Consider the following 25,558-nt stretch of genomic DNA (forward strand, 5'->3'; position numbering starts at 1 on the left):
GCTTGAGCACCTCAATGAAGTCACGAGCGAAACTGTGAAGGGCCACCCAAGACGGGATGATCGTGGCAGAAAAGTCAGACCAAGTGCAATCCCTGGGGAAAGCAATGGCAAACCACCTCAGTATTCTTGCCAAGAAAACTAAATGGACCAGTACAACCAGAGATATGTCGGTATGCCATTGGAAGATGGGACTCCCAGGTTGGAAGATGGTCAAAATGCTACTGGGGAGGAGCAGAGGATAAGTTCAACTAGCCCCAAATGTGCAGCTAGCTCAAAGCCGAAAGTCACCTATAGATGTAAGAGCTGGACCATAGGGAAGGCTGAGTGAAGGAAGATAGATGCTTTTGAACTGTGGTGTTGGAAGAAAATTCTGAGAGTGCCTTGGACCACCAGAAGATCCAACCAGTCCATACTTCAGGAAATAAAGCCCGACTGCTCATTGGAGGAAAGGATAGTAGAGGCAAAGATGAAGTATTTTGGCCACATAATGAGAAGACAGAAAAGCTTAGAAAAGAGAATTATGCTGGGGAAAATGGAAGGAAAAAGGAAGAGGGGCTGGACAAGGACAAGATGGATGGATGGCATCTTTCAAGTGACTGGCTTGACCTTGAAGGAGCTGGGGGTGGTGAGGCTGACAGGGAACTCTGGAGTGAGCTGGTTCATGAGGTCACGAAGAGTCGGAAGTGACTGAACGAATGAACAACAACGTATTAAATGATTTGACAGTTGGCAGTGAGAAATACCAGTTCTTTGTTAAGTCTACAGAATATTTTAAGTGCCTATTCTCCATAGGAAAGCAGGATAGATATACCTGACCTCTGGCCAAATATTCCTACAAGTCAGGAACAAGAGTAATAATTTTGCCACCAAACACTTATCTCTCCCCATGACATTTTGGAACATTATGGTTCTTAAATACATTTGCAAATATCTTCATAATGGGGGATCAGAATTTTTATGGGTATGAATTTAATGAAATATTTTTGATTATGTCATTTTAAAAGAAAGCACAATTGGTGTAGCTGTACATTATTTAAAAGTGCAAATGAGTCCTAGTGTTGCAAAACAGAGTAGTTCCAAGCTAGCTCACTCCATTCGCGAAATACTAGGCTGAGGATCCAGGTTTTGACTGTGTGAGTGAACTTGGCTCAGGGAATATATGCACTTTAATTATGCCACTGACAGTCTTAGCAATGAAAGACTCCTCACGCTGTCAAATGCCTCCATTCTAGCCCTTTTCACCTCTCCTGTCATTTGGAAAACAGACCCAATCAATCTCTATATGCTCACAAACCACTGAAGAATTGGCACAATGCTGAAATAGGAAGGACAGTGTTCCAATTAAATTCAGTGCCCAACTTAACAATATCAGCACTGAGAAAATAAAATTTGGGAAGTGCCAAGACCTATTGAAGTCACCTGTTCTCACATAGTTTACTGTTAGTTACAGGATTTACTGCTTGACCTCACAAGTCAAATCTATAAACCATCTTTCTTTATCAGAGACTTTACAACACAGAGACATCACCACTTCAAAGCTATCTTGAGACATACCCTTAATAAATTTATGTGTATGTGTGTGCGTGCACACACACACACACACACACACACACATATTCATACATCAATGTTCCTAAAATAACAGTGTCCGATCATGTCACCATCATACTTTCCCTTGTAGTTTCAGCCAATATGCTCATCATCAGCTTTTGGTGCTGTCACAAAAGGTTTCCGTCATGGTCACCCTTCCTTCAAAGCCCAAGCATTGCCATGGTCACTGCAGTGCTTCAGGACGTAGAAGGAAGGTGGCATGTCCTTTTTTAAAAAGGAAAAATCCCAAAGCCCACATTTTTACAATTTCTTTTACCTCTCTCAATATTCTGAAGGCTTCTGTCAGGGCCTTGTTCACTGTCCCAACTCCTTTTGCTTGTAACTCGTCCACCAGCTGCTTGAAATGCTAAATAAACAAGACCAGAAAGATATTCTTACGGCAGTGAGTAGAAGCATAAAACACAGGACAATGCAGGGACAGTTACATACCAGGAGGGGGGAAATATTCTAGTCTCCTTGTGTATTAACACAGAGATAATGCACAAGTAGGCATCTCCATTGATTCAGGTACTGAGGCATTTCCATGCCAGGGAAGCATGAGCCTATAGTAAGATTGCAAGATCTGTTGTTCTTCCTGGGAGTTTTTTGTAGTTGTTGTACAACAAAGTACCTTTTATAAGCTTTAGGTGAAATCTGTGCATTTTAAACCGCCTGAAAGCCAATACAGTAGAGTCCTGCTTATCCAACCTTCACTCATCCAAAATTCTGTATTATCCAACGCAGTCTGCCTCCCACCTGGATCCACAGCCATTGCAATGTTTTGGTGCTAAATTTGTAAATGCAGTAAATACTACATAACGTTACTGTGTATTGAACTGCTTATTCTGTCAATTTGTTGTAAAACATGATGTTTTTGGTGCTTAATTTGTAAATTTTGACGTTTAATAAGCTTCTCCTTAATCCCTCCTTATTAACCAACATTTTCACTTATCCAATGTCCTGCCAGCCTGTTTATGTTGGATAAGCGAGACTCTACTGTATAAGTGTGTTGTTTTAGTGTGTCCAACTGTCCATGCTATTTATCTCCCTCGTTTTTTCTTAGCTTGCACATTGATTTATTTATGCATCTCTAGGCTGCAATTAAAAACTTATCCAATACTTACCTCTCTGTTATCTCGGTCAGCCTGAACCAGAATCCCCTTAAAACAGGATTCAACATAATGAACATAATCATTGTACTGTAAAGACAAAAAGAAAAAAATGCACTCAATATTAGGATTTCTTTAAAGTTACTAAAGCATTAGCAGATACTGTCATGAATAAAGAATAGCCCTTACAGCTGCACACTATTCTCATAGCTTTTACAGCAAAGTACATATTTTACAATGAAGGATTCTACAAAGTACCTCTCAGTGTTTTTTTGAAATAAATCTAGAAGTGGGTGCATAGTTAACAGTTTTTTTTCCAGAAAAAATGCAAGAGTATGCAATGGCAACAAAATGGGCTGCTAATCTTCTCTTTCTTTCTCCAACTCCTCACATAAATTTCCCTGGTTATAAAAAAGAATTGTGACTGTGTTTGTCTCCCTACCATTCCTGATATGAACTAAGCAGCTTAGTTTGCTTCTTACAGAATATTTTCTGACTCAGTTGGTGGCTATTACCATTGCTGGTGCAAAATGTATTCAGAAATTGAGAGAGTTAGGACAACACTGGAAAACATGGGGAATACCTGGGGCACTGAGAACAGGAGATGACACCTGAATAATTTGGTTCTGAATGAACATCTTGCTACTTGGCTGTAGTTTGAATGTGACCATATTGTGATACAATTGTGTATGTTGCTTGTAGAACTTTTGCACCTTCTAAAGCAGGTATGGGCAAACTTTGGCCCTCCATATGTTTTGGACTTCAACTCCCACAATTCCTAACAGCCAGTAGGCTGTTAGGAATTGTGGGAGTTGAAGTCCAAAACATCTGGAGGACCGACATTTGTCCGTGCCTATTCTAAAGTAACACATAATTATTCTGGATAAACTATCACTATGAGAAACATTGTGATCACAGAATAATCATGTCCTCCAGTCCCATCATTTCCAGTCAGTCCTCTCTCACAGTTAAATGTACTCTTCCAGTCCCACAATTATTATTTTTCCCCATTGAATCTATAGATGTTGGGAATTATTGGGTGTTGCCTCCTTCCTTTCCTTAAGCTGATACAAACTGTAAGAACTGCTGAGAAAAGAGAGCCTCAACTTGATGTTCATGTGGAATTTGCTGTGGGATTTCATTTCTTTTCAAAAGCAACAAAGAACAGAGAAAATGTCTGAAGAGTGTTCTACATATCCAATTACAAAAATTATATGCAGATTTTTAATATTATGAGACGTAGTTTACAATAAGAATGAGGTTATTGTGGTGAAAGCTCTTAAAATTTGAACAATTCACAGCAAATAGCAAGAGCAAACCTAAACCAAAGAGAAAACGAGCCAATTCTGTGGGTTGGGACACATTAGGATAATTTTCTGCAGACAGCTTTGTCTCAAAGCAAGCTACTTACGTAGCAAATGAGGATAATTTTGAAAAGCTGGTTACTTGAGGACAGAAGCTTGAAACACTGCTTATGCTTTTCCTGACGTGGGGTCAGGAAAGTGTAGAGGAGGAGAAGCGCAGCTGGTAGATCTGCTGCCATGGGGCAGCTAATTCACTTGGGATTAACTGCGACCACACCTGCATTTACAAGGGGTTGAACAGGAGCTCTGCTAGTGTCAGGCACCACTCCAATAGCAGCAGAGTTCCTATTCAGCTTGGAGCAAGAAATGCAAGGTCATTCCAGCCTTGATCATCCATAAGAGCTTGACTAGCCAAAGGATTAAAATACATGCTCAACTGACTGCTATCATCAAGAAGCACAGAAATGAAAGAGAGCCCCATGCTGCACAGAGAGGAAGGAAGGACCAGCAAATGATTCCAATGATTGTTGGACCGCAGGTGAGCAAGGGAATGAATACCGAGCAGTGGCCCCGGAGAACAGGACAAAGTTATGCCTATCTATCAGAATATAAATACATCTGTGTGTATACAGCCAGTATGGTGTAGTGCTTTGAGCATTGGGCTATGATCCTGGAGACCAGGATTTGATGCTTCACTGAATTACGGGAATCCACTGGGTGGCCTTGGGCATGATTTGATAACCTCTTTCAATCTCAGAGAAAAGCAAAGCCAAACCCCCTCTGAATAAATCTTGCTAAGAACCCCCTGTGATAGGTTCACTCTAGCATCATCATAGGTCAGACAAGACTTGAAGGCCTACAACAACATTATATATGTGTGCTTATATGTGAAAGATGTTGACAGAGAAATTGCATACTCAATGTGTAGAGCAGATATTTTCCAAACATTTCATGTGCGTGAAATATTTTTAGATATGCATTATTTTGTGACACAGTAATTAAACCCCTTAAGACAATCCAAGGAGGCCTTGCTCTCAGTCCCACCCCCTCCCAGGTGCAACTCGTGGTGATGAGAGACAGCGCCTTCTCAGTTGTGGCTCCTCAACTATGGAACTCTCTCCCCAATGAAATTAGATCAGCGCCCTCCCTCCTGGCCTTCAGAAAAAAGTAAAAACTTGGCAATGGGACCAAGCCTTTGGGCAGTAAGCAATACAATGAATGATCAGGGATTATGTGCAATTGATATTTGACATTTGAAATGGCCATGGACCATGATTTTTGGATTATGTGATTTTAATGTTTATATTAATATGCTTTTAACTCCATGTTTTAATGTTGTTACATTTTAATGAACTAATTGATAGTTATATGTTATTGTTGTTTCATGTTAAGTTTTGCCATAAATATGTTGGAAACCGTTTTGAGTTCCCCCCTGGAGTAAGAAAAGTGATATACAAGTGAAGTAAACAAACAAACAAATAAATTATAAGAGATATGGCCACATACATAAATTGGAACAATGAAATCTACACGGACACATCTCTCAAGAAGTCCTTTGACATTGCTTATTTCATACAGACTCAGAGGTTTCTCATTATGTTTGCACAACATATTGACACACTGCTGCCAATGTATTAACACAGAACTTTTTGAACATTTCATGCTGGTGACATAATTTTTATACATGCATCATTTCACGACACAGTAATTCAGTGTTACTAGTAAACTGAAGTGAAACCAACCCCTTATAAAATATATGGACACATACTAAAATTATAATAATTAAATGCATGGGGATGTAACGTATCTTATGAAAACCTTTCATTTATATTTTTGAAAATATATGATTTGTTACTTATTTCACATAGGCTCACCGTTTCTCATTACACTCCTGTGACACACCTACACACTGTAGCTGACGCACTAATGTGTCACGACACACAGTTTGGAAAGCTCTGGTTTAGAGCTTTATTGTGTAAAACGACAAAACAACTGCTGCCTCAGATTTTAAACTGCTGCTCAGAATTTAAAATTCATTGCCTCCAAGTGTGGTAGATTTTCCTTCTTTGAGGTTTTTAAACAGAGACTGAGTGGCCACCCGTTAGGAGTGCTTTGATTGTGTACTCTTACATGGTTGGGGGTTGGACTGAGTAGCCCTTGTGGTCTCTTCCAAATCCAAGGGCAAAGGAGATCTTTAGAAAGTAAATCTTTGGCATCTTTATCTGTCCCATCCCAGGTGCCTTTCCTTTCTGCTTCCTGAATGACAGAGAGTTCAAACTAGCTGCTTTGTTCATTATTATTTGTATTTTTGAAGGCTGAGGATGTGAGGATTCTCTTGTCTTTTAATCCCACGAAAATTGCTCTTGAGAGTAAAAGGTTTGTCCAAGCCTGTTCAAAGTCTTAATCAAATAGCAACAGACTAAATTTAGCAACTGGCATTAGGTTCTGGTATAGACAGCCAAAAACTGAGGTGCCTTGGGGTCTATGTTCCAAAACATTTTCTGCCTGAAACAAGCACAAACTAAGGGAAGGGTTTCAGTTAAGAAACTTGTGTTTTCTGAGTTCACGGTCCTTTCTGGGCAGAAAGCTTTTTCACAAAATGGTGAAACCAAAACTCAAAAGGGTCTCATTTACAAAGAGGATGTTTAAACACTTACAGCAATTATGTTCACAAAGTCATTTTCTCCCAGTGTGTCCAAAATAGTGACAATGGTGTGCTTGGCAATGGTCAGCAGAAGTCCCTTCATACTCCCACTGATATCCACCAAAATTACAATATCTTTGGGTGATGTGGCTGCCTGGATATACCTTGTCAGGAACAGGAAAAGGAAGCAATCAATATAAAGTAAATGTGCAAGAAAGGCAAACAGGAAGATGTCATGGATATCATGGAATACAATACACTGATTAGAAAGGATGAATACCTGAAGTATGGTAGATTCAACCATGGTAGATTCTACCACCCTTTGGTTGACCAAAGGAAGGTTTAATCAAAAGTAATTTGTTCCTTTCACATTTCACTTGATGATTCTAGGATGTATCTCCTACTGATACAGGATGCAATCCTACGAGGGTTGAATGAAAAGTAATGCCTCCACCTTCGTTACTTGGGTTTGGATGGGAATATTTTAATAAATCAAACGCAGAAATAATTCTTAGAATGTGCTCTTTAACTACCACTATTCACTTTTCCACATAATCACCAGACAATTGTATACATTTCTGCCAATGATGAACGATTTTTCTGAAGCCGTCACGGAAGAAGTCAACACTCTGTTTTCACAACCAGCGTCTCACAGTTCTCTCATCCTGGGTACCCATCGTGCACAGATCTTCCAATAGTCAAGCAAAGCAATAATGTGACCCACACGTTCTTGTGAAATGCCGATTACGCTTGAAATTTCTCTCTAAGTGACACGACGATCATTCTGAATTAATCTGTCAATCTTTTGCTTGTGAAACTTGGTGGTTGCTGTCACAGGACATCCAACTCTTTGTTCGTCATGCAAGCCAGATGTTCCCACCTCAATATCTTTAAACTTACTTGCCCAATGACACACAGTACTCACATCAACACAATCACCATCAAAAGCCTGCATTCTCTGATGAATCTCCTTTGGGGTGACACCTTCTGCTGTCAAGAATTCAATGACTGCATGTTGCTTAAGTTGCACTGACCAACGCAGGGTTCCATACTTTGCAGGGTTCCATACTTTGCACTTTAACAACACAACCATTCAATGCTAAGGCTTCCCACCAAAATGGAACTATAGAGGAGAGTCTACTGAACAAGCCAGTACCTGCCACATACCAGTACTGTCATATGTTGAGGAGTTACGAAGGTGGAGGCATTACTTTTCATTCAACCCTCATATATCCATACCCTAGAGCAGTGGTTCTTAACCTGTAGGTCCCCAGGTGTTTTGACCTACAACTCCCAGAAATCCCAGCCAGTTTACCAGCTTTTAGGATTTCTGGGAGTTGAAGGCCAAAACATATGGGGACCCACAGGTTGAGAACCACTGCCCTAGAAAGTTAGTCCCATTGAAATCAATGAATTGTACTTCTATGCAAACATATGCAGGATTGGAGTGCTACTGTAATTTCTCTGCTCCTTTGGAGTGCTGCAGAGCTTAGCAAACAAAAGAAAAATAATGATATCTGGGTAACTAAAAGAGAAAGTCTACTTTTAACAAATAATGTTCCACCAAGAGAAACCAATAACTTGAAAGTGACTTTCAATGCCTTTATATTATATATTCCTATACGGAAAGAACAGTAGCTTGTCTCCTTCCTATACTGTTAAATATCCTGAACCTTCTGAGAATACCTCCAATGTAGTGGTTCTCAACCTGTGGGTCCCCATGTGTTTTGGCCTACAACTCCCAGATATCCCAGCCAGTTTATCAGCTGTCAGGATTTCTGGGAGTTGAAGGCCAAAACATCTGGGGACCCACAGGATGGGAACGACTGTCCTCATGTAATCTTGGGGCTAGTTGGCTGCAATTATTACAAAAATCAGAGGTGGGTGGCTGTAAGGAGAGTCATGCAGAAAAGGTGTTATAAGGTCAGTAGTGAAATCCAGACTAGGCCATCTGCCTATAGCGGTAGAAGAGCTATTTCCACTTTTTATGTGTTTGTGTGTGTGCATCAGTGTGGACATGAATAGAAAGAAATTTCAACATTCCCTTTAGACTCTAGGAAGCCTATGATGACATGAAGGAGGAAAGGATAAAACAGAACAGAGCACTTTGACAATATTTAGGTCATGATTCAGAAGTGAAAAGTAGAAAAGTATATCTTCATGCAGTTTGTTGAGAAAGAGACTTAAGCACTTAAACTCTGCATGTTGAAAGAAGGGGCAATGAGGAGCACTTTATACACTCTGTTGAATATTTTCATGTCAAAGTTTGCATACTTCTTTGCCATTCTTTATTCTTGAAATAATATTAAGGGAGGCAGAGAAGACAACAGTTAAGTTAAACATCCACAGGATAAGATTTCATCGATATTTTTAAGATACAGAAATACCATCACTTAAATTAAAGAGAAAAACATGAAATCTTTTCCAACTCTCTCACCAGCCTCGATTTCTGCAGTCAAAAGAAAGGACTCCGTTGTCATCTGGTGTCCATTTTATTCCTGAAGAAACATGAAAAAATAACTTTGCTGTGGATATGGTGCACAAAGGAAACAATACACTGTACATTTTAAGCCAGGAATGTGGTTCCTTGTTTTCTGCTGCCCTGGAGACTAGGAACAATGGCTTCAAACTACAGGAAAGGAGATTCCACTTGAACATGAGGAAGAACTTCCTGACTGTGAGAGCTGTTCCCCAGTGGAACTCTCTGCCCCAGAGTGTGGCGGAGGCTCCTTCTTTGGAGGCTTTGAAACAGAGGCTGGATGGCCATCTGTAGGAGGTGTTTTGAATGCTATTCCTGCTTCTTGGCAGGATGTTGAACTGGATGGCCCACAAGGTCTCTTCCATCTCTATGATTTTATTATTTGTGACACTTCACAGTATTATAATATCATTATTTCTATGTCCTCTTGATATGGAGCAAATGTAAATGCTTATTATATTCTATGAATTATGCTAATTTTAAAAGCAATTCCTGAGGATGAATTTGCCTTTTTTCTATCACAATGTCATTTTCAGTATCCTGAGATTATCCTGCCTTTATACTAGTATGTTGCTTTAAGGAATTATATATGCACAAGAAACAGGTGCTTGTATCCAAAGAACTCACAAACTGATTTGAAGGAACAGCCAGAATTTGGCAAGAGAAAAAGTGAGGATGACAAAGAATGAATGCTAGCACATGTATCTAAAGTTTTATAAAGAAAATGAGTCTTATAGAGGAAGCCCATCTTGAGAGTAAATTTTTATGGCAGCTGCAAGAAGTTAAAATCAATGGAAATCTTATAATTGCAGGACAATTACATGTCCCCCACAACAGTTCTTTTGTTGTTGTCTGTAACTCTTATCCTATCTAGAATAACAAAAAGCATTTGCAGTCCAAAACCATCTTATAGCCCACAATTTCTCCATTTCTCACCCCTGTTGTAAGGATATATCAGCACAAAAACGTGTGGGTCATGTCCTACTTACTAGGGATCCTTCCAGACAAGTCCTATATCCCAGGATCTGATCCCAGGTTTTCTGTTTATCCCAGATTATCTGCCAGTGCAGACTCATATAATCCAGTTAAAGCAGAAAACCTGGGATCAGATCCTAAGATATAGAGCCTGTCTGGAAGGGCCCTATATTATAACTATCTTAAACTAGTGGGGTCATCTAGTTAGCAATTATCTATTACAAGATTACCTTGTACCCGGTTTCTTTTTCAGCCTCTCCATGCAAACCATCTACTTTATTATCCCGTATCATCCCAATCTAGGAGATATGAGCTGTGCATAATGGAGAGATCTGCTTTCAGCTCTGGTTCTGCCCATCACCTTCCACAGGGCATTGATTCACAGAAGAAGGCTCATCACTAGTCAAGCCAAGCATGACAGCCAGGGTATTTGACATGGAGACATCTAAATCTGGAATGCATTTTCTGGGGAAAGCGAACAGACTTTTCCTTTCTACATTAAAGCGGGGTCAAAGCAGGCCCTTGACAGTTAGCATGTGGTCCATCCACTGAATATTTTATTAGCTGTTCTAATTGTGATTGTATGACTTTTGACATTCTTTCATTTTGAGTGCTCTTAATGCGTTGTGAGATGTCCTCAATATTATACAGAAAAGATAAAAATGTATTAATTAGATAAATACACAACTCTCTCTTGGCATGAGTTGCATAACGGCAATTCCTCTACGCCTTAGAGCAGAACAAAATCAGAAAACATTAAAGTCACAATTAATTGTCCAAGAGCAAGAGTAATTATTTTGGTTTTATAAAGCAATATATATATTTAAAGCAAATAAATGTTTTGTGACTTCCCTCTAAGCACATTAATTCCACTAGGAGTAAATGCAACACAGAGAAATATATGTATTTAATCAGACATTCCCAACCTGGTGCCTACCCAGTTTGTTGGACTGCAATTACTTTGATCCCATGGCTATGTTTACGGTGTGGTATCTGGACCTTCAGTTGTATGTATGCATAGCTATACAGCCAGTCTCAGAGTTACAAACATCCAACTTACAAATGACTCATAGTTAAGAATGGGGGTGAGACAAAGGAAGTGAGAGAAATCTACCCCTCAGAAGGGAAATCCACTCCTGGAAGAGTTATCATGGGGAAAAGGTGTCTCCACTGAAGCTTTATTGCCAATCCTTGCTTTCACAACAAGCCAGATTTTTCAAAATCCAGTTATCACAGGGACAGAAAGTTAGTGAAATCTTCTGAACAGGGGCACAGATAGCAAAACAAACACCACAGGGGTATTCATCCTTCCCTGTGCTATCCAAAACTCTCTCTCTCTCTCTCTCTCTCTCTCTCTCTATATATATATATATATGGATGGTTGGAGTTACACTTAAAAATGCAAAACTATACTGGGGCAACAGGAGAAATAATGACACTGGGGATGGGGCATAGACTGTGGTTGTGGCAGGACCCATTCCTGCAGAGTGAAAGGTTTAAGGATAACAAACCCCAGCTATTGTTTTTTTATGCTTCCCCACATCTGGTGAGCATGCCAGCTCCCTTGCAAAGGAATAAGCAGAAGTGCTACAACTGAGAGACTAGCAGGCTCCCCATAGATGGCAGTTTGGGAGGGCCAAGGGGCATTCACATTTTCCTCATTTTTGCATGGTTCCTGTCCTCCTAACCTCCAAGAATGTAGAGGGCTGACTTTCTTCTCTAATAAGAGTGAATGTAATTCCATTACATAACTATGTTGTAGCTGCTATGACAACGACGTATAATAAAGATATAATAATTATAATGAATGGAACTCATGGATCTGCATCATTCACAGGTTCAGCATTAACCAAAACCAACTTGATGCAAATAACAACAGCAACACTAACTGGCCCCAACTAGGATCTAAAATCTTGGCCACACACTTTACTATTGCTATATCCAAAGTTAGAATGACCCTGTTATATTGCTCTTACCCTTAATGCTGCTACATGACCTATGCACTTTACTCACTAGCCCTATCCTTTGAATTGTTATGCACCAGTCTGCTCACCCACAATGATACCTGAATTATCCAATTGTTGTTGGATTTGATGCTTGTTTTATATTTTGTTATAATGTTGTTTTAAAGCAGTGGTTCTCAACCTGGGGTCCCCAGATGTTTTTGGCTTACAACTCCCAGAAATCCCAGCCAGTTTACCAGCTGTTAGGATTTCTGGGAGTTGAAGGCCAAAAACATCTGGAGACCCCAGGTTGAGAACCACTGTATTAAAGTGATGTTATGCATTCTAATGTGCTACATTTTTAACTCTATTGATTGGGCTTGGCCCCATGTAAGGCACTCCGAGTCCCTTCAGGGAGATGGAGGCGGAGTATAAAAATAAAGTTATTATTATACTCCACATTTGACTGACAGAAAACAGGCACAAAGAAGGCAAAGTGAAGCTCTTCTAAATTATATTGATTTCAGAAAGGCATTCTTAGGCATCCATTCAATTCTTTTATTGAAATTGACAGGATTTTCATGTCATAAGCATGTTTATATCCATGTTCACTAACAACTGCCAAGTCAGTACTCACAGGGCATTATAGCTTCAAAGGTGTAAACAATAACTGGCTCACTTACACTGTATGTTTCTACCATAACATCTCTAAACTGATTCCAGCATTGGGTAGTCCTTTTCTCAGCATTAAAAAATGCAGATTTCTGTTAAAAGATCAAGTAAGCATGAGATCTTGTACCTGGATAAAGCCTGAAGAATCCCGTAGAGCTGCCAAAGTATTGCCACGTGAGAGTTGGATCTCTTTCAAAATTGTCCACAAAAATAGGATTCAATGCCTCAGACATATATACCCCATTCAAAATAGCAGGATCTGTGCCAAAACAAGGAAATAATGCAGCAATTTCTTTCAAAAGTGAATTATGAAGGAATAAAAGGTGAAGGTTCTCCACTGGCTCTGGCTTCAGGTCTTTTTCTGAATTGGTATTTGAAATCTTTTAACTGGCAATGTTTGTGATTATATTTGGAATCTAAAGGGCAAATGGCACAGATTTATCACAAAAATAATTCCCTCTGGCTAACTATTGTTTGTGGGAGCTGAAGCTCAAAACATCTCTGCTTTAGTCTAAAGGCACAAAGCATGTGCCCTTTCCTTGAATGAAGAAGCATTCTTAGGTGGGCACCTGGCACCTAATACTCAGAAATCCCACATTCAAGGCAGAAACTGAACAAGAATAAATTCATGAATAGATACAGCACACAACCTGTAAACGTCTATTCCTAAGGTTGCCAAGCTATATTCTCTTTCTTCCATGGCTTTGCTGTCACTTTGTCAACAAAAAGGAAGCCGAAATGCTGTACCTTTGTTGTAAACATTTGTAGGAAGCTGTATATCACTATACGTTGTGTTCACCAGCAGGTTATTGAAGTGTTCATTTGGTTCCAGAACGAATTCATCACCAAGCTCCACATAATTACCCTTCTCATCCCTTTGGTTAATGAGAACAGCATTGTAATAATCAAACTGCCAAAGAAGAAAAGCACAGAGTAGTTTAAACAATCAATATGGGACAGCTTATATGATTCACTACTAAATTTTTACATATAACTTTATGTACACTACTTTAATTTGAGAGTTTCAGAAGAAATTTTCAGTCCAGTTGAAACCAAGCATATGGATAACAATAATTTGGTAACTCAACAAATAGAATATTTGCCAATGTAATGGCCTGGTGGGTTCAGTGGAGTTTATTCTCAGAAAAATAACAACAGCAACCAATTGTATTTGTTATTCACCTCTTCTCATGGCTTGAGGCAGGGTACAACATAGTTAAAACACACATAGAAAACACATTAACATTAATTGCATATTTTAAAATACATAGAACAAACACCAATACAAATAAAATATAAAGGCAGAATTCTTCGTTTGAAATTGAGTGAGTAGGCTTGCCAGAAGTAGGTTTAAGACTGCATTGCACTATATTGTTACTCAGAGTTGAGCCTCCATGAATTCAGTGAAGCTTATTCTTTGGCATTAAAGTACAGATATTCAGTCTAAGTGGTTAAACGCATGAGGAATTTTTGATGGATTGGACTACCAGTGTTGATGAATGGGAAAAATATCAAAATTGGTTCCTTCAGACATCAATAATTGATGAGTGAGAGACAAACATGACATTTCAGGTGGCATTGTTCAGCTTCCATGGGTCCTGAACCTACCTTCAATGAATGCTATTATTGTGTAGCATTAAGCAATTTTCAAAGAGCCTACTCTACTTGATATTAGTAACTAGATTTAAAGCTAATTAATCTAACGTCTATACTATTGTGATAACTATTATCATTACAAGGTGGTCTTTTCTCTAAGGTGCACATAGTTGTCATTTTATCCTCAACACAACCTTATAATAAGGTTAAGCCAAAAGTTATTGAACAGGTATCGATCAAGAGCAAATCCACAGGTACTCCATATAATCCAGTTCCCTGCCACTACCACACACAAATAAGCTACAGCTGAATATGAAGTCTCTAAATAACAGAGTGGGGAGAGAAGGCCTCATAACAAAGTCGAAGGCTCAGGAAAGCTCAATATTGGGAAGCCGATGTTCTCTGGAAAATTGTGAAAACTAATATTCCAGTGTTTTGTGTGTGCTCTTTTCTATATATTACAAGCCAGCCTTCTTTATTCTGAGAAGAATGGTAGATAGAAATGGCATAGCAACTGTAATCATAGAAAAAAACTGTTTGATGAACATGTAGTATATTGATAATACCTGGATAATTACTGTGAATGTCATGATACAATACCTAAGGGGGTGTAGTAATGGCTGAATCATAACTATGTGAGGTTTATTGCAAGGGGGGGGCATCAGCCAAAGTCCCTTACTGATGACCTATCAGCAGGTGGCTATAAGGAGGATGAAAGAATAAATCTCTCTCTCTCTCTCTCTCCATCTCTCCTGTATGACTCAGTTTGAGTATCTGCCTATGTTGTATGTGACTGTCTGATGATGATGATGATAATAATAATAATTGTGCGTTTTTCTTGCATTGTATATTTCTGCTGCTTCTGTGATTGTTCATTTGTATTTTGATTCTGTAGCCCACTTGTCGATGGATGTCCAGAATCAGCAGCATCCACCATGGCCCTTTTTATCCTGGGTGACGACTGAGCCAGTATAGACTTTGTTTTGATTTGTTTCTCCATAATGCTAATGAGTCAGGTGCTCTTGGTTCCACTTCTCAGCTGAGACCTCTCTGGCTTGTTTGGACCTGCTGGTAGTTACACTACCGGCAGCACAGCTCTCAGCATTCTTGGAGTAGTTAAGCCCCCCGCCACAACAAGGTGGGGGGAACACAATACACCAGACATCACGATTGTGGAAAAGAAAAAAGTCTGGATTATTGGTGTCGCCATACTGGGTGACAGCCGCATTGAGGAAAAACAACAGGAAAAGCTCAGCCGCTATCAAGATCTCAAAACTGAACTGCAAAGGCTCTGGCATAAACCAGTACAGGTGGTCCCAGTGGTCATCGGCACACTGGGTGCCGTGCCAAAAGATCTCAGCTGGCATTTGGAAACAATAAACATTGACAAAATCACCATCTGTCAACTGCAAAAGGCCACCTTACTTGGATCTGCATGCATCATTTGGAAATACATCACACAGTCCTAGACGCTTGGGAAGTGTTCGACTTGTGATTTTTTTGATACAAAATCCTGAAATCCAGCATATAGATCTCGTTTGCTGTGACATACTGTGGTTTTGTGTCAATAATAATAATAATAATAATAATAATAATAAACTTTATTTATACCATCTCCCCAAAGGGGACTCGGAGCAACTTACATGAGGCCAAGCCCAACAATACATTACAGCAACAGAAAATATAAACAACAAAATAACATTGCAATAAAAATAAACCAATCAAATAAAATAGATAGTACAAAATAATATAATAAAATCAAACACAGTGGGCAGGCCAAATGTATAACATAAAATGATAAAACTCTGGATGAGATAGCAATGAAAAGTGCAATTTGCAAGTACAAGGAATGAGGATCTATGAATCCTAATTTGTATATTTGTAAATATTACAACAGTGAAGATTAAAGCCTTCGGATATTTTGGGTGAAACCTGAATCTGTGAGTTTACTAAACAGTATGTGTAGATAAGGTTGGATGATGGCAGTTGGGACTCTGCTGATAGATGGGCTGAAGCATGCCTTTTGCTGTTCAAGGACTCTGCTGTATTTTTGGTTCCTTCTGGAACACTTGCTATCCAGAGTGCAGTAGTTCAGAGAGGTCGTGATTTGGAAACTATAAATCATTTCATGTACCAGCATCCCACAACAAAGAAGCCTAAACAAAATTTCAGTTGAGCATGTAATTCCAAAACTATTACAGACTGTTCCCCAAATCACCCGTTTTATGATTTGAGTTTGAGCCTTGAGTGCCTGTTCTCTTAGGTCTGGCATCACATCTACATGCGTGTGCCTAAATTTGTGTGATCTGGTATCCTCCTCTTTTCAGAGTCTGGACTTCCATATTCCAGTGTGTACATATGTATATGGCTCTGTGCAAACAGTACAGAGATGGGAGTGACTTGGAGCATGTCCCTTTTCAGATACTTCCATGCATTAATAAATCCTGGAGAGCACCATTATCTTTCACAATACTAAAACAAAAAATCTGTATCCCTGCTTATACAACATTTTGATTCAGAGCTAATAAAAACATAGATAACACCTGTTCACTTAAGACAAATTTACAGCAGCCCTTAGCAAATCTAATCAAGCCCCAAGATTCTTGGAAAATGGAGCTATCATTGGCTACTGCTAATTTATTTACTATAGAAAAAGGGAGGGTAATATTCAATATCATTCAATGCATTACTGCTGGATTTTTGATAACTGCACTTCATAGTCATTGAGAGGTGAACTAACTTGCACTAAGTGAAATTCCCTCTCCCTTTAAATATATAGGAACCCTCTCATTTTTGAAAAAAGCTATGCTTCTCCTGCCTGTGCTATAAATTCCACACAGATGCTGGATATTTTCCACTGACCTACATTCTCAGACTCATATTATATTCTACTGGATTTAACACTGACGAATTTGCTGAACATATAGCTGGATTCCAATCCTTCAGACAACTTTGGTAACACAGAATGCCTAGATAATTGGCGGTTTTGCTAACTGGCTGCCTGCAGATGCAAGAAAGCATAGCAAAAGTTCATTAAATAAGTAGGGACCTGAACAGTTAGGAGTGAATGATTCATTATATATATTTGTAGACCCTCTTTAAGTTGACCTTTGAATCAGTATCCTGCTTAGACCTTCCAAAAATATATTTCTGGGTCTTGGCAGTTAACTGAATCATTTCTTTATTTGCCTTTGGCTCAAACATTGAACCAGTGAACTAAGGTCTGCATCAAAGCAAACAAGCACAGAGGATTCAATTTAATACATCAGTTCATTATCTTGACAGCTGTAACCAGACTGACCTCAGATTGTTAGGGATTACCCTATTCCTATCAAACAATTCCAAATCTTTTCTGTTGCGTCTATCATGAACGCACTAGTTGATTACAAACAAAATGTCAGCCTACAGTAGAATGCATCTCCCCTCCCCCACCCCGTTTATTTAACCCTTCATCCAAAAATCTTGCTTGCATCTCCTACTCCAAAAGTTCCACTTACTGTCAGGGCACCTGGTACCAATAATACTTTTCATTTGCTTTTTCATTCATTACTCCAAGCCTTTAACAGACTATGAAATTCTATTCTCCCAAATACTTTGAGGAATTTATTTTAGCAAATTTCATTGGAGCTTAACTATTAAGATCAATTTTATTTAATAAGGACCCAACTATAAAAGGGCCCAACTATGGATGCATCTATATACTGTAGAATGAAGGTAGTTCGACACCACTTGAATTGCCATGGCCCAATGCTATGGAATCATGCATGTTCTAATTTTACAAGGGCTTCAGCCTTCTCTGTCAAAGAGTACCAGTGCCTCATCAAACTATAAATCCCACGAACCCATAACTTTTAGCCATTGTGCCAAACTGCATTAATTCTACAATATAGATGCACCCTATGTGTGCAACGCCTATGAGGATGCATTTGTATAGATGGCTAGTTTCCAATTAGTCTTTCAGATTCCACCTGGATATGAGGAGAGTGGACAGCAGACATAGTTGAGGCTTTCCCATACAACTGATCAAATATGGTAAAATGCTAGTTATGTAATTATAATAATGTTAAATAGTTAATTTAATCTTTTTTTATCCTTTTCTGCTAAGACTTGACACTCACAGAACCATGCCAAACCAGGCGAAGTTAAAGAAAAGACTGTCTGTCTAGCAAAGACTGTCTGTCTGCTGCACCCGTGCCTTGGGAAGTCTGACTTGGCCATGGTAGTCCACACTTTGGTTACATCCCATACAGACTACTGCAACGCTCTCCCCAGGGATATAAGATTGGCTCCCTCCCTTCTAACATTCTGCAAAATGATTAAGACCTGGCTCTTCGAGCAAGCTTTTTCTACTGGAGCATAATTAGAGGTAAATGAATATATGGATTGACTGACGATGCAACTGGCCAACGATTTTAGTAAGGAGATGCCGAGGATCTTGTTTTTGCAGATATATTTGCTTTTTTATATTACATTTTAAACGTTGAGTTGTTTTTATAATTGTTTTAACTGTATTTTGATATTTGTTATGGCATCAAATTGCTGCCGACTGTGAATTGCCTTGAGTCACCTCTGGCTGAGAAAGGCCGTGTACAAATGTGGTAAATAAATAAACAAATAAAGGAAATAGTACTGTTAAATTCCCCAATCATCCTGTTTCAAGTTCTGTCTTCCCATCACACATCTCTCTCTTCAGGTTTCCGCCCATTGTTGCCTGTGTTTGGACGCATCACACAGGGAATCCTTTCTCCCCTCTCTCCATATTAATTTTTTTAATCAGGGAAAACTTTAGTATCCAAAAGCCAAGAGATTCCTTGCCTTGCCCAAAGCCTCTTACATTGAAGAAGACTGGCAACACTTTAAAACATCTTCTTTCCAAGGGATAAAATTGACCTGCCCCAAACCCCTTACATTTATTTATTTGCTTCATTTATTATTATTATTATTATTATTATTATTATTATTATTATCTTTATTTGTACTCCGCTAGCATCTCCTGAAGGACTCGATGCGGCTTACAAAGGCCAAGGCCACACTAAAACAACAATATAACAATTGCATATAAACCAAAGGCAAATAAAAAACATTAAAGCAATAACAGTAAACAGTAAAACAGCACAACGTGATACAATGAAAACTAGGCCGGGCAAATGTAATGGGTACAGATTAAAAAGTGCTGAGTATGCTGAGTGATATATAAGGATTTTTGGATAGGTGCAATGTGCGGACAATCTCAATCTCTAATAAAGTGCTTTTGGGACGTGTTGCTGGGGTTTCCTATTCTGGAAAGGCACATTTATACTCCATCTTTCTCACCCCGAGGGGACTCAAGTCAGCTTGAAGGAGATTGTACACAGTTCTTAAAACTCTTCCTTAAATGGGATCCCTTGCCCACCCCAAAGCCCTGAACACCAGAGGAGGCAATGTCTCCACCCATGTCATGTTTTAAAACATTCCTTTCAATGGGATCTTCCCCTCTTCTGTTTGACCTCCTCCCCTTGAGTATACCAGCATAATTTTAACTCCACTTTTAACACTTTTTCAATGAAATCTTCCCTCCACTTTAACACTCCTTTCAATTTGGTGGTCTCCCTCTAGATGAGATCAGCACATTCTAAAAATTCTTCTTTCAATAGGACCCACACTGTCTTTAAGCCACTTAAACAACAGAAGGATCATGAAGAGGCACTTCCTATAATGGAGTGTAACAAAGAAATCCACCACTCCCTATGGAGCCTAGATTACTATTACGGAGAAAATATAGTGCCAGCAAAGTGGCAAGGAACACCCATTCCTCCACATCACTGAAACTATTCAACACAGGCAAATCTGTCAGTTCCCATCACATGTGTTTTTTCGCATTGGCTACTGTTCTGTGATGCACCGGGACTCAGAACACGATTACTTATCTGTGTTCTGAGCTTCCTCCTTTCAGCACACTTCATCTCCATTTCATGGATGAAGGGCAATGAATGACAACTGAAATAGGCAATCGTCATGTAATGGGCTCCATGCCTCTTTGTCCTTGAAATGGAGATAAAGTGTCCTACGATGGGGAAAATGCTCCATGTGATGAGGTCATACATTAAACAATCTGATTCAATCATTCTATTTAAAGATATGTCACTGCAAGTAGAATACCTGATGTACCTTGAGTTGTCAGAGCAGTACTTGAAAGAAAAGTCATATTATTTTAAATTACATTTTGTTCCTGTAATTGGAAATTGAGTTTAATACCATGTATATAGGTCTATTAATAGTAATTCATGCACTACAGGAAAGATAAATCAAAAGATGGCAAGTTGGCCATCTTTGCTAGGATTGTTCTTAGATCTCGTTTCTTTAATTTAATATTGTTTTTTACTTCTGCGTTTGGGAAAGCCAGTTATTGTGTTCTACCAAGAAAGCCATTTCCACAATCAGAAGGGAGTGGATTGGGAAGGCCCCCAATGTGCTACTGAGAAAAGCCAATGCCACTTCCATATGGATGAGATAAATGTTATGGTTTGTTGTTAACTGCCATCAATCAGACGTTGACTTTGGCAACCCCATGAATGAAAGATCTCCAAGTCAAATGCAAAACGTTGTTTAAATAGACATTCTTTCCTATAATTCCACACTGAAGCAAAATCATATTGGGGAAGGGTTCACACATACATGATTAATAACTTGCCCAATGCTGGTAAGGTGTAAATGAGCCAATAGCATAGACAAAACTTTCAAATAAGCCTGGCCTACAGCAGTGTTTTTTATCCCAGGGGTCACATCAATATTACTTGGCTGAGGATATTCATACTACAAGTACTAGTCCCTCTTCACACACACACTTTTTGTTAAAATCAATAAGCAAGTGTTGTTTAATGTATTGTCGAAGGCTTTCATGGCTGGAATCACTAGGTTCTTGTGGGTTTTTTTTGGGCTATAGGGCCATGTTCTAGAGGCATGCCTCTAGAACATGGCCCTATAGCCCGAAAAAACCCACAAGAACCAAGTGTTGTTTCTGAGTGTCATCCAGGAATCAGACCATTTAGGTGTGGGCTGTTCATCATTTGTGAAACAAACTTTGTGAATAATGAATAGTTTTGTGAGCATCCTCTAGACAGTGAGTCCTGGAAGCAAAATAGCTAAGTAATGTGGCCAAAGGGCTGCAAGCACAAAAATAACACCCAGTTATTCACTATGGCTTACTGTTTAGTATGGTTGTGCTGAATATACACATATTTGCTTGTCCTGGATTAAAAGGGGTATTTTGATAGATTAGACATAGCACAACATGGGATGTTTTCAGCCTCACATGAGAGCAAAACACCAATGTTTTTAGTAGTTGCAACAATGGGGGGAATGTTGTATATTGGGTGTAAAAAAGACTGCATTTGCAGCAAACATGATATATTGTGCAAGGAAAAAAACTTATGCTATTTTGTCCATTTTTTTAAAAAAATAGCAGATCCCGCAGAAGTGGGACTGAACAGATGTATGAGTGTTGCTGTTCATTTGTTCAGTTGCTTCTGACTCTTCATAACCTCATGGACCAGCCAACGCCAGAGCTCCCTGTCGGCAGACACCAACTCCTTCAAGGTCAAGCCAGTCACTTCAAGGATACCATCCATAGATATATGAGTAAGTAGATACAAAATTGTCATGGACTAGAATCAGACTGATCTCTGTATACTTAGTTTGGACTGTATTGATTCAGACTGAAGGGTGGAATACAGAAGAATTAAGATTTTTTAAATTCCTTCATGCCATAACATTATGTTCCAAATATGCCCCAACATCATTTTTAAAATGGTAACGTGGCACGATTATTTTAAATCAAACATCAGTAAATACAGTGGCTTCGCAGAGTGAAGTAATGCAGGTCAGATATAGGTCCCTTGGTCTATGCTACTATTTGGTTTCAGGACTCCCCTTCCCTGTGGATACCAAAATCTGTGAATGTTCAAGTCCCATTCAATCCAATGCCATAGTAAAATGAAATAAAATGGCAAAATCAGATTTTGTTTTTTGGAATCTGTTTCAAGTATTTTCAAGCTGGAGGGCTGACTGTACTAGGCATGTGAAAACTAGGCCATAATTTGGTATAAGGAACTGCTATAATCTCAGAATGGTAGTTAAGATGGCTGGAGCTGCTGGACCTTATCGCCAGCAAAATATGGAGGGTCCAATATTCCCCAAAACTGTCATAGATAACTTTAGAGATCAGGTGATCAAAATGGTCTTCTTTTCTCTGATGTGCCTCCCTAGCACTACACGTCACATAAATTATGTCCTTGACATTGCAAGATATGTACATGGGACATAAACACTTGAATAAATGCACAGCTTACCTCCAGCGATGCGTTGAATTCGTGGTACAGATCTGCATCTTCTGCTGCTTCAACCAACCGCTACAAAAGAAATATTTTAAACAATTCAAAGAAAATCAGTCCAGGAAGAGATGGGAAAGTATTTTTGAAAGCATTATCCACAGAGAGGAACATAAATTAACACTAATGAAAGGACAAGTGATCCTTGATTAGGAGAATCAACTTCTCGCTCAATGGAGATTTCTGTGCAGTTCACAGCTTCATGTCAGATTCAGTTTTTTTCCAAAATGGAGATGTGGTAGTTGCTGAAGAAGGCCTCACCTACTGGATATCTGTCATAAGGCAGCTAAAAGAATGAAATGTTTGTTGGGGAGGAAAAACTTAACCATGGTACTTTCATGCCTGTCTCCAGATCTGGCTCAACTTCCTCAAAAGGCGGTATAAAAAACTAGAGGGAGTTTTCAAATGTTATGCAAGTCTGTCCTGCTGCATGGCTAAATTTAGCAGCTTGTATTCTGAATATCTCAGGGTTGGTTCCAACAGTGCCATGGACTGTTACAAATGTACTGAGTACACTATTTATAGAGAGAAAATAAATGTACCAGAGAAGTAACATCAACATGTATTTTTCTCTTGAAATGCAAGCCAGAGGAAAAACAACCAAGTGGCCCTCTCCCCACATTGTGAAAGTTTCAATGAATAGTCTGCCTGAGTTTAGTAAATCAGGAGCAAGCATAATTTATAAATGTCACTAGCCATATCAGCTAAGCCACTGTACATGTAGTAGAAATGTATTTTACATGTAGTAAAACTATATTTGGAATGTATAAACCAAATTTTACAACTGGCAATGTACAGCTTTATAATGGGTAACTGAGAGCTTAACTACAGAGGATATAGAGAAACCATATAAAAGAAAACAATAGAAAACTACCAATTTGATAATTTGGGAAGTAGCAACCAATAGTGAAATGACCAAGGCAGTGACATCTCTGGCCCATTCCCTGTTTGGATATCAGCCAGCATACCAATGACTTAAATGAAGAAATAGTTTTCTAAAATCTACAGAGACACTCATTGGAAATCCTCAGCAAGCGAGAGGCCAAAAGTGGCAGGCTAAAATACAGAGCCTCAATCAATGGCTGATACCAAATGAGAGACTCCCTCCTGAGCACACAGAAAACTGGGCAACTTGGAAGGCGCTGAACAGACTGCGCTCTGGCACCACGAGAGGCAGAGTCAACCTTAAGAAATGGGGCTACAAAGTGGGATCCACGACATGTGAGTGTGGAGAAGAGCAAACCACAGACCACCTACTACAATGCAACCTACATGCACAATGGAGGACCTTCTTAAAGGACACTTAATAGAATGCCAGGTTTGCAAACTTGTTTTTTTTAATACAATACAACTGTTTGGTTTGCTACTGACACGATAAATAAATAAATAACACTTAAGCTACAACACCTCCCCAGTACCCTCCTGAACTCCTGAATAGTTTGCAGGAGAGGGAATTTTGGCAGAGCTGCTTAGTGTCAGCAAAAATTTTATAGACAATTATTAAAGACAGTAATATAACATATGGTTTTGAAAAAACAGAGCCTATGATTCATTTGGGCATAAAAATACTGCCTTATACCACAGTAATAATCCATCTAGCACAGTTTCATCAGCCCTTTTGATGGCACCAATTCTCCAGGGTCTGATTTATGTAACTAGAAGTGTCAATGTTGGATTCATTTAACTAGAAATGCCAGTGATTGAGCTGGGCCCTTGTACATAAAAAGCATGACCCATAACACTGAGCTATGGCTCCTTCATAAATCAAAAATCCATACTGGATTTTGATTCAGCAACATCCTTCAATGCTATTTGGTAAAAGTAGTGCATGCTGAATAGGAGCATGATTTCTTCTCATTCATTCTTGTCCTCTCTCACTATTGCCTTGGAAAAAATTTGGGAGAAAAATGAATTACCTCAACTGCTTCTACTTTTCTCCGCAGCATGCTTTCCATCTCTTCGGAGAACTTCTTCACCAGCTCCAAGCCATCTACTTCTTTAATCTTCAGAGTTGGTTCCACATCTTTGTATTTCTGTAGAAAGAAATAAGGAAAATAGTTGGCGAAGAAGAGATTTCACAAGCCATATGAGAAGCCAATTACGTGGGCAGCTAGCATATACTTGGAATATTCAACTATAACGTGTACTGATATAAATGGGGTGTGATTAAACATAAGTGTTTATGAAATAAAAGAAGTTACTGAGATATAAGAATGGTCTAAATCCATTGCTGAATTCCTCCTCAATTCCAAAACAACTCAAGACTAAAAAGGAGGAAAATCATTAAAACAATTTATGCGAAAGTCCTCTGTTATGCTGAAATAGAGGCCCCAAATCACATAAGAAGTGAGGAATGGGTTTATGATTTAACATGATTAATGGAAATAACATTAAAAGAGTAGGTTTCCTGGGTGATACACTATTTCTAAGCAAACAGCTTCATTTTGAACAAAGTTTTCCCTTGCAGTAATTTTTTTTGTAATACACCAAGCATTTTCTGCATCTTTCTGTTTACAACTTAAACAATATAGTTGTGCCTGAAAATATAACTTCTGGAACATTTCTGGGCAACTTTTTAAAAATCGTGTCAGAAGTGACTTGTTCACAAGTCACTTCTGATGCAATAAAAAAAAGTTGCCCAGCTATGTGTGAGGGAGAATTGGCCATCTACAGTGACATTGCCCAGGGGATGCCTGGATGTGCTGCCATCCTGCTGGGAGGCTTCTCTCATGCCCCTGCAAGCTAGAGCTGACAGACCTGTCTCACGGATTCGAATCGGCAACTTTAATGTAAGCAACCCAACCTTCAGGTCAGCAGTCCAGCTGGCACAAGGGTTTAACTCATTGCGCCACCGCTGGAGAGGGTAAGGAGCAATGAAGC

General features: G+C 39.1%; 1 protein-coding gene across 2 annotated transcripts in view; it reads right to left on the minus strand.

Moving 5' to 3' along the window:
• Positions 1 to 25,558, minus strand: part of CACNA2D4 (calcium voltage-gated channel auxiliary subunit alpha2delta 4) — a 215,143-nt gene that overhangs the window by 175,809 nt on the left and 13,776 nt on the right. Inside the window, exons 3-10 of one of the 2 annotated variants that reach the window (XM_067469273.1) lie at positions 24,595 to 24,711; positions 22,640 to 22,699; positions 13,464 to 13,626; positions 12,844 to 12,975; positions 9,085 to 9,145; positions 6,661 to 6,811; positions 2,715 to 2,789; positions 1,868 to 1,957 (exon numbers count right to left, since the gene is read on the minus strand). In XM_067469273.1, coding sequence (XP_067325374.1) covers positions 1,868 to 1,957; positions 2,715 to 2,789; positions 6,661 to 6,811; positions 9,085 to 9,145; positions 12,844 to 12,975; positions 13,464 to 13,626; positions 22,640 to 22,699; positions 24,595 to 24,711 — 849 coding nt within the window. Of the gene's footprint in view, positions 1 to 1,867; positions 1,958 to 2,714; positions 2,790 to 6,660; positions 6,812 to 9,084; positions 9,146 to 12,843; positions 12,976 to 13,463; positions 13,627 to 22,639; positions 22,700 to 24,594; positions 24,712 to 25,558 lie in introns of those variants that run through there. The other variant, XM_067469272.1, reaches the window with a different exon arrangement.

The sequence above is a fragment of the Anolis sagrei genome, chromosome 5 (assembly GCF_037176765.1).
Source record: "Anolis sagrei isolate rAnoSag1 chromosome 5, rAnoSag1.mat, whole genome shotgun sequence".
Lineage (NCBI taxonomy): Eukaryota > Metazoa > Chordata > Lepidosauria > Squamata > Dactyloidae > Anolis > Anolis sagrei.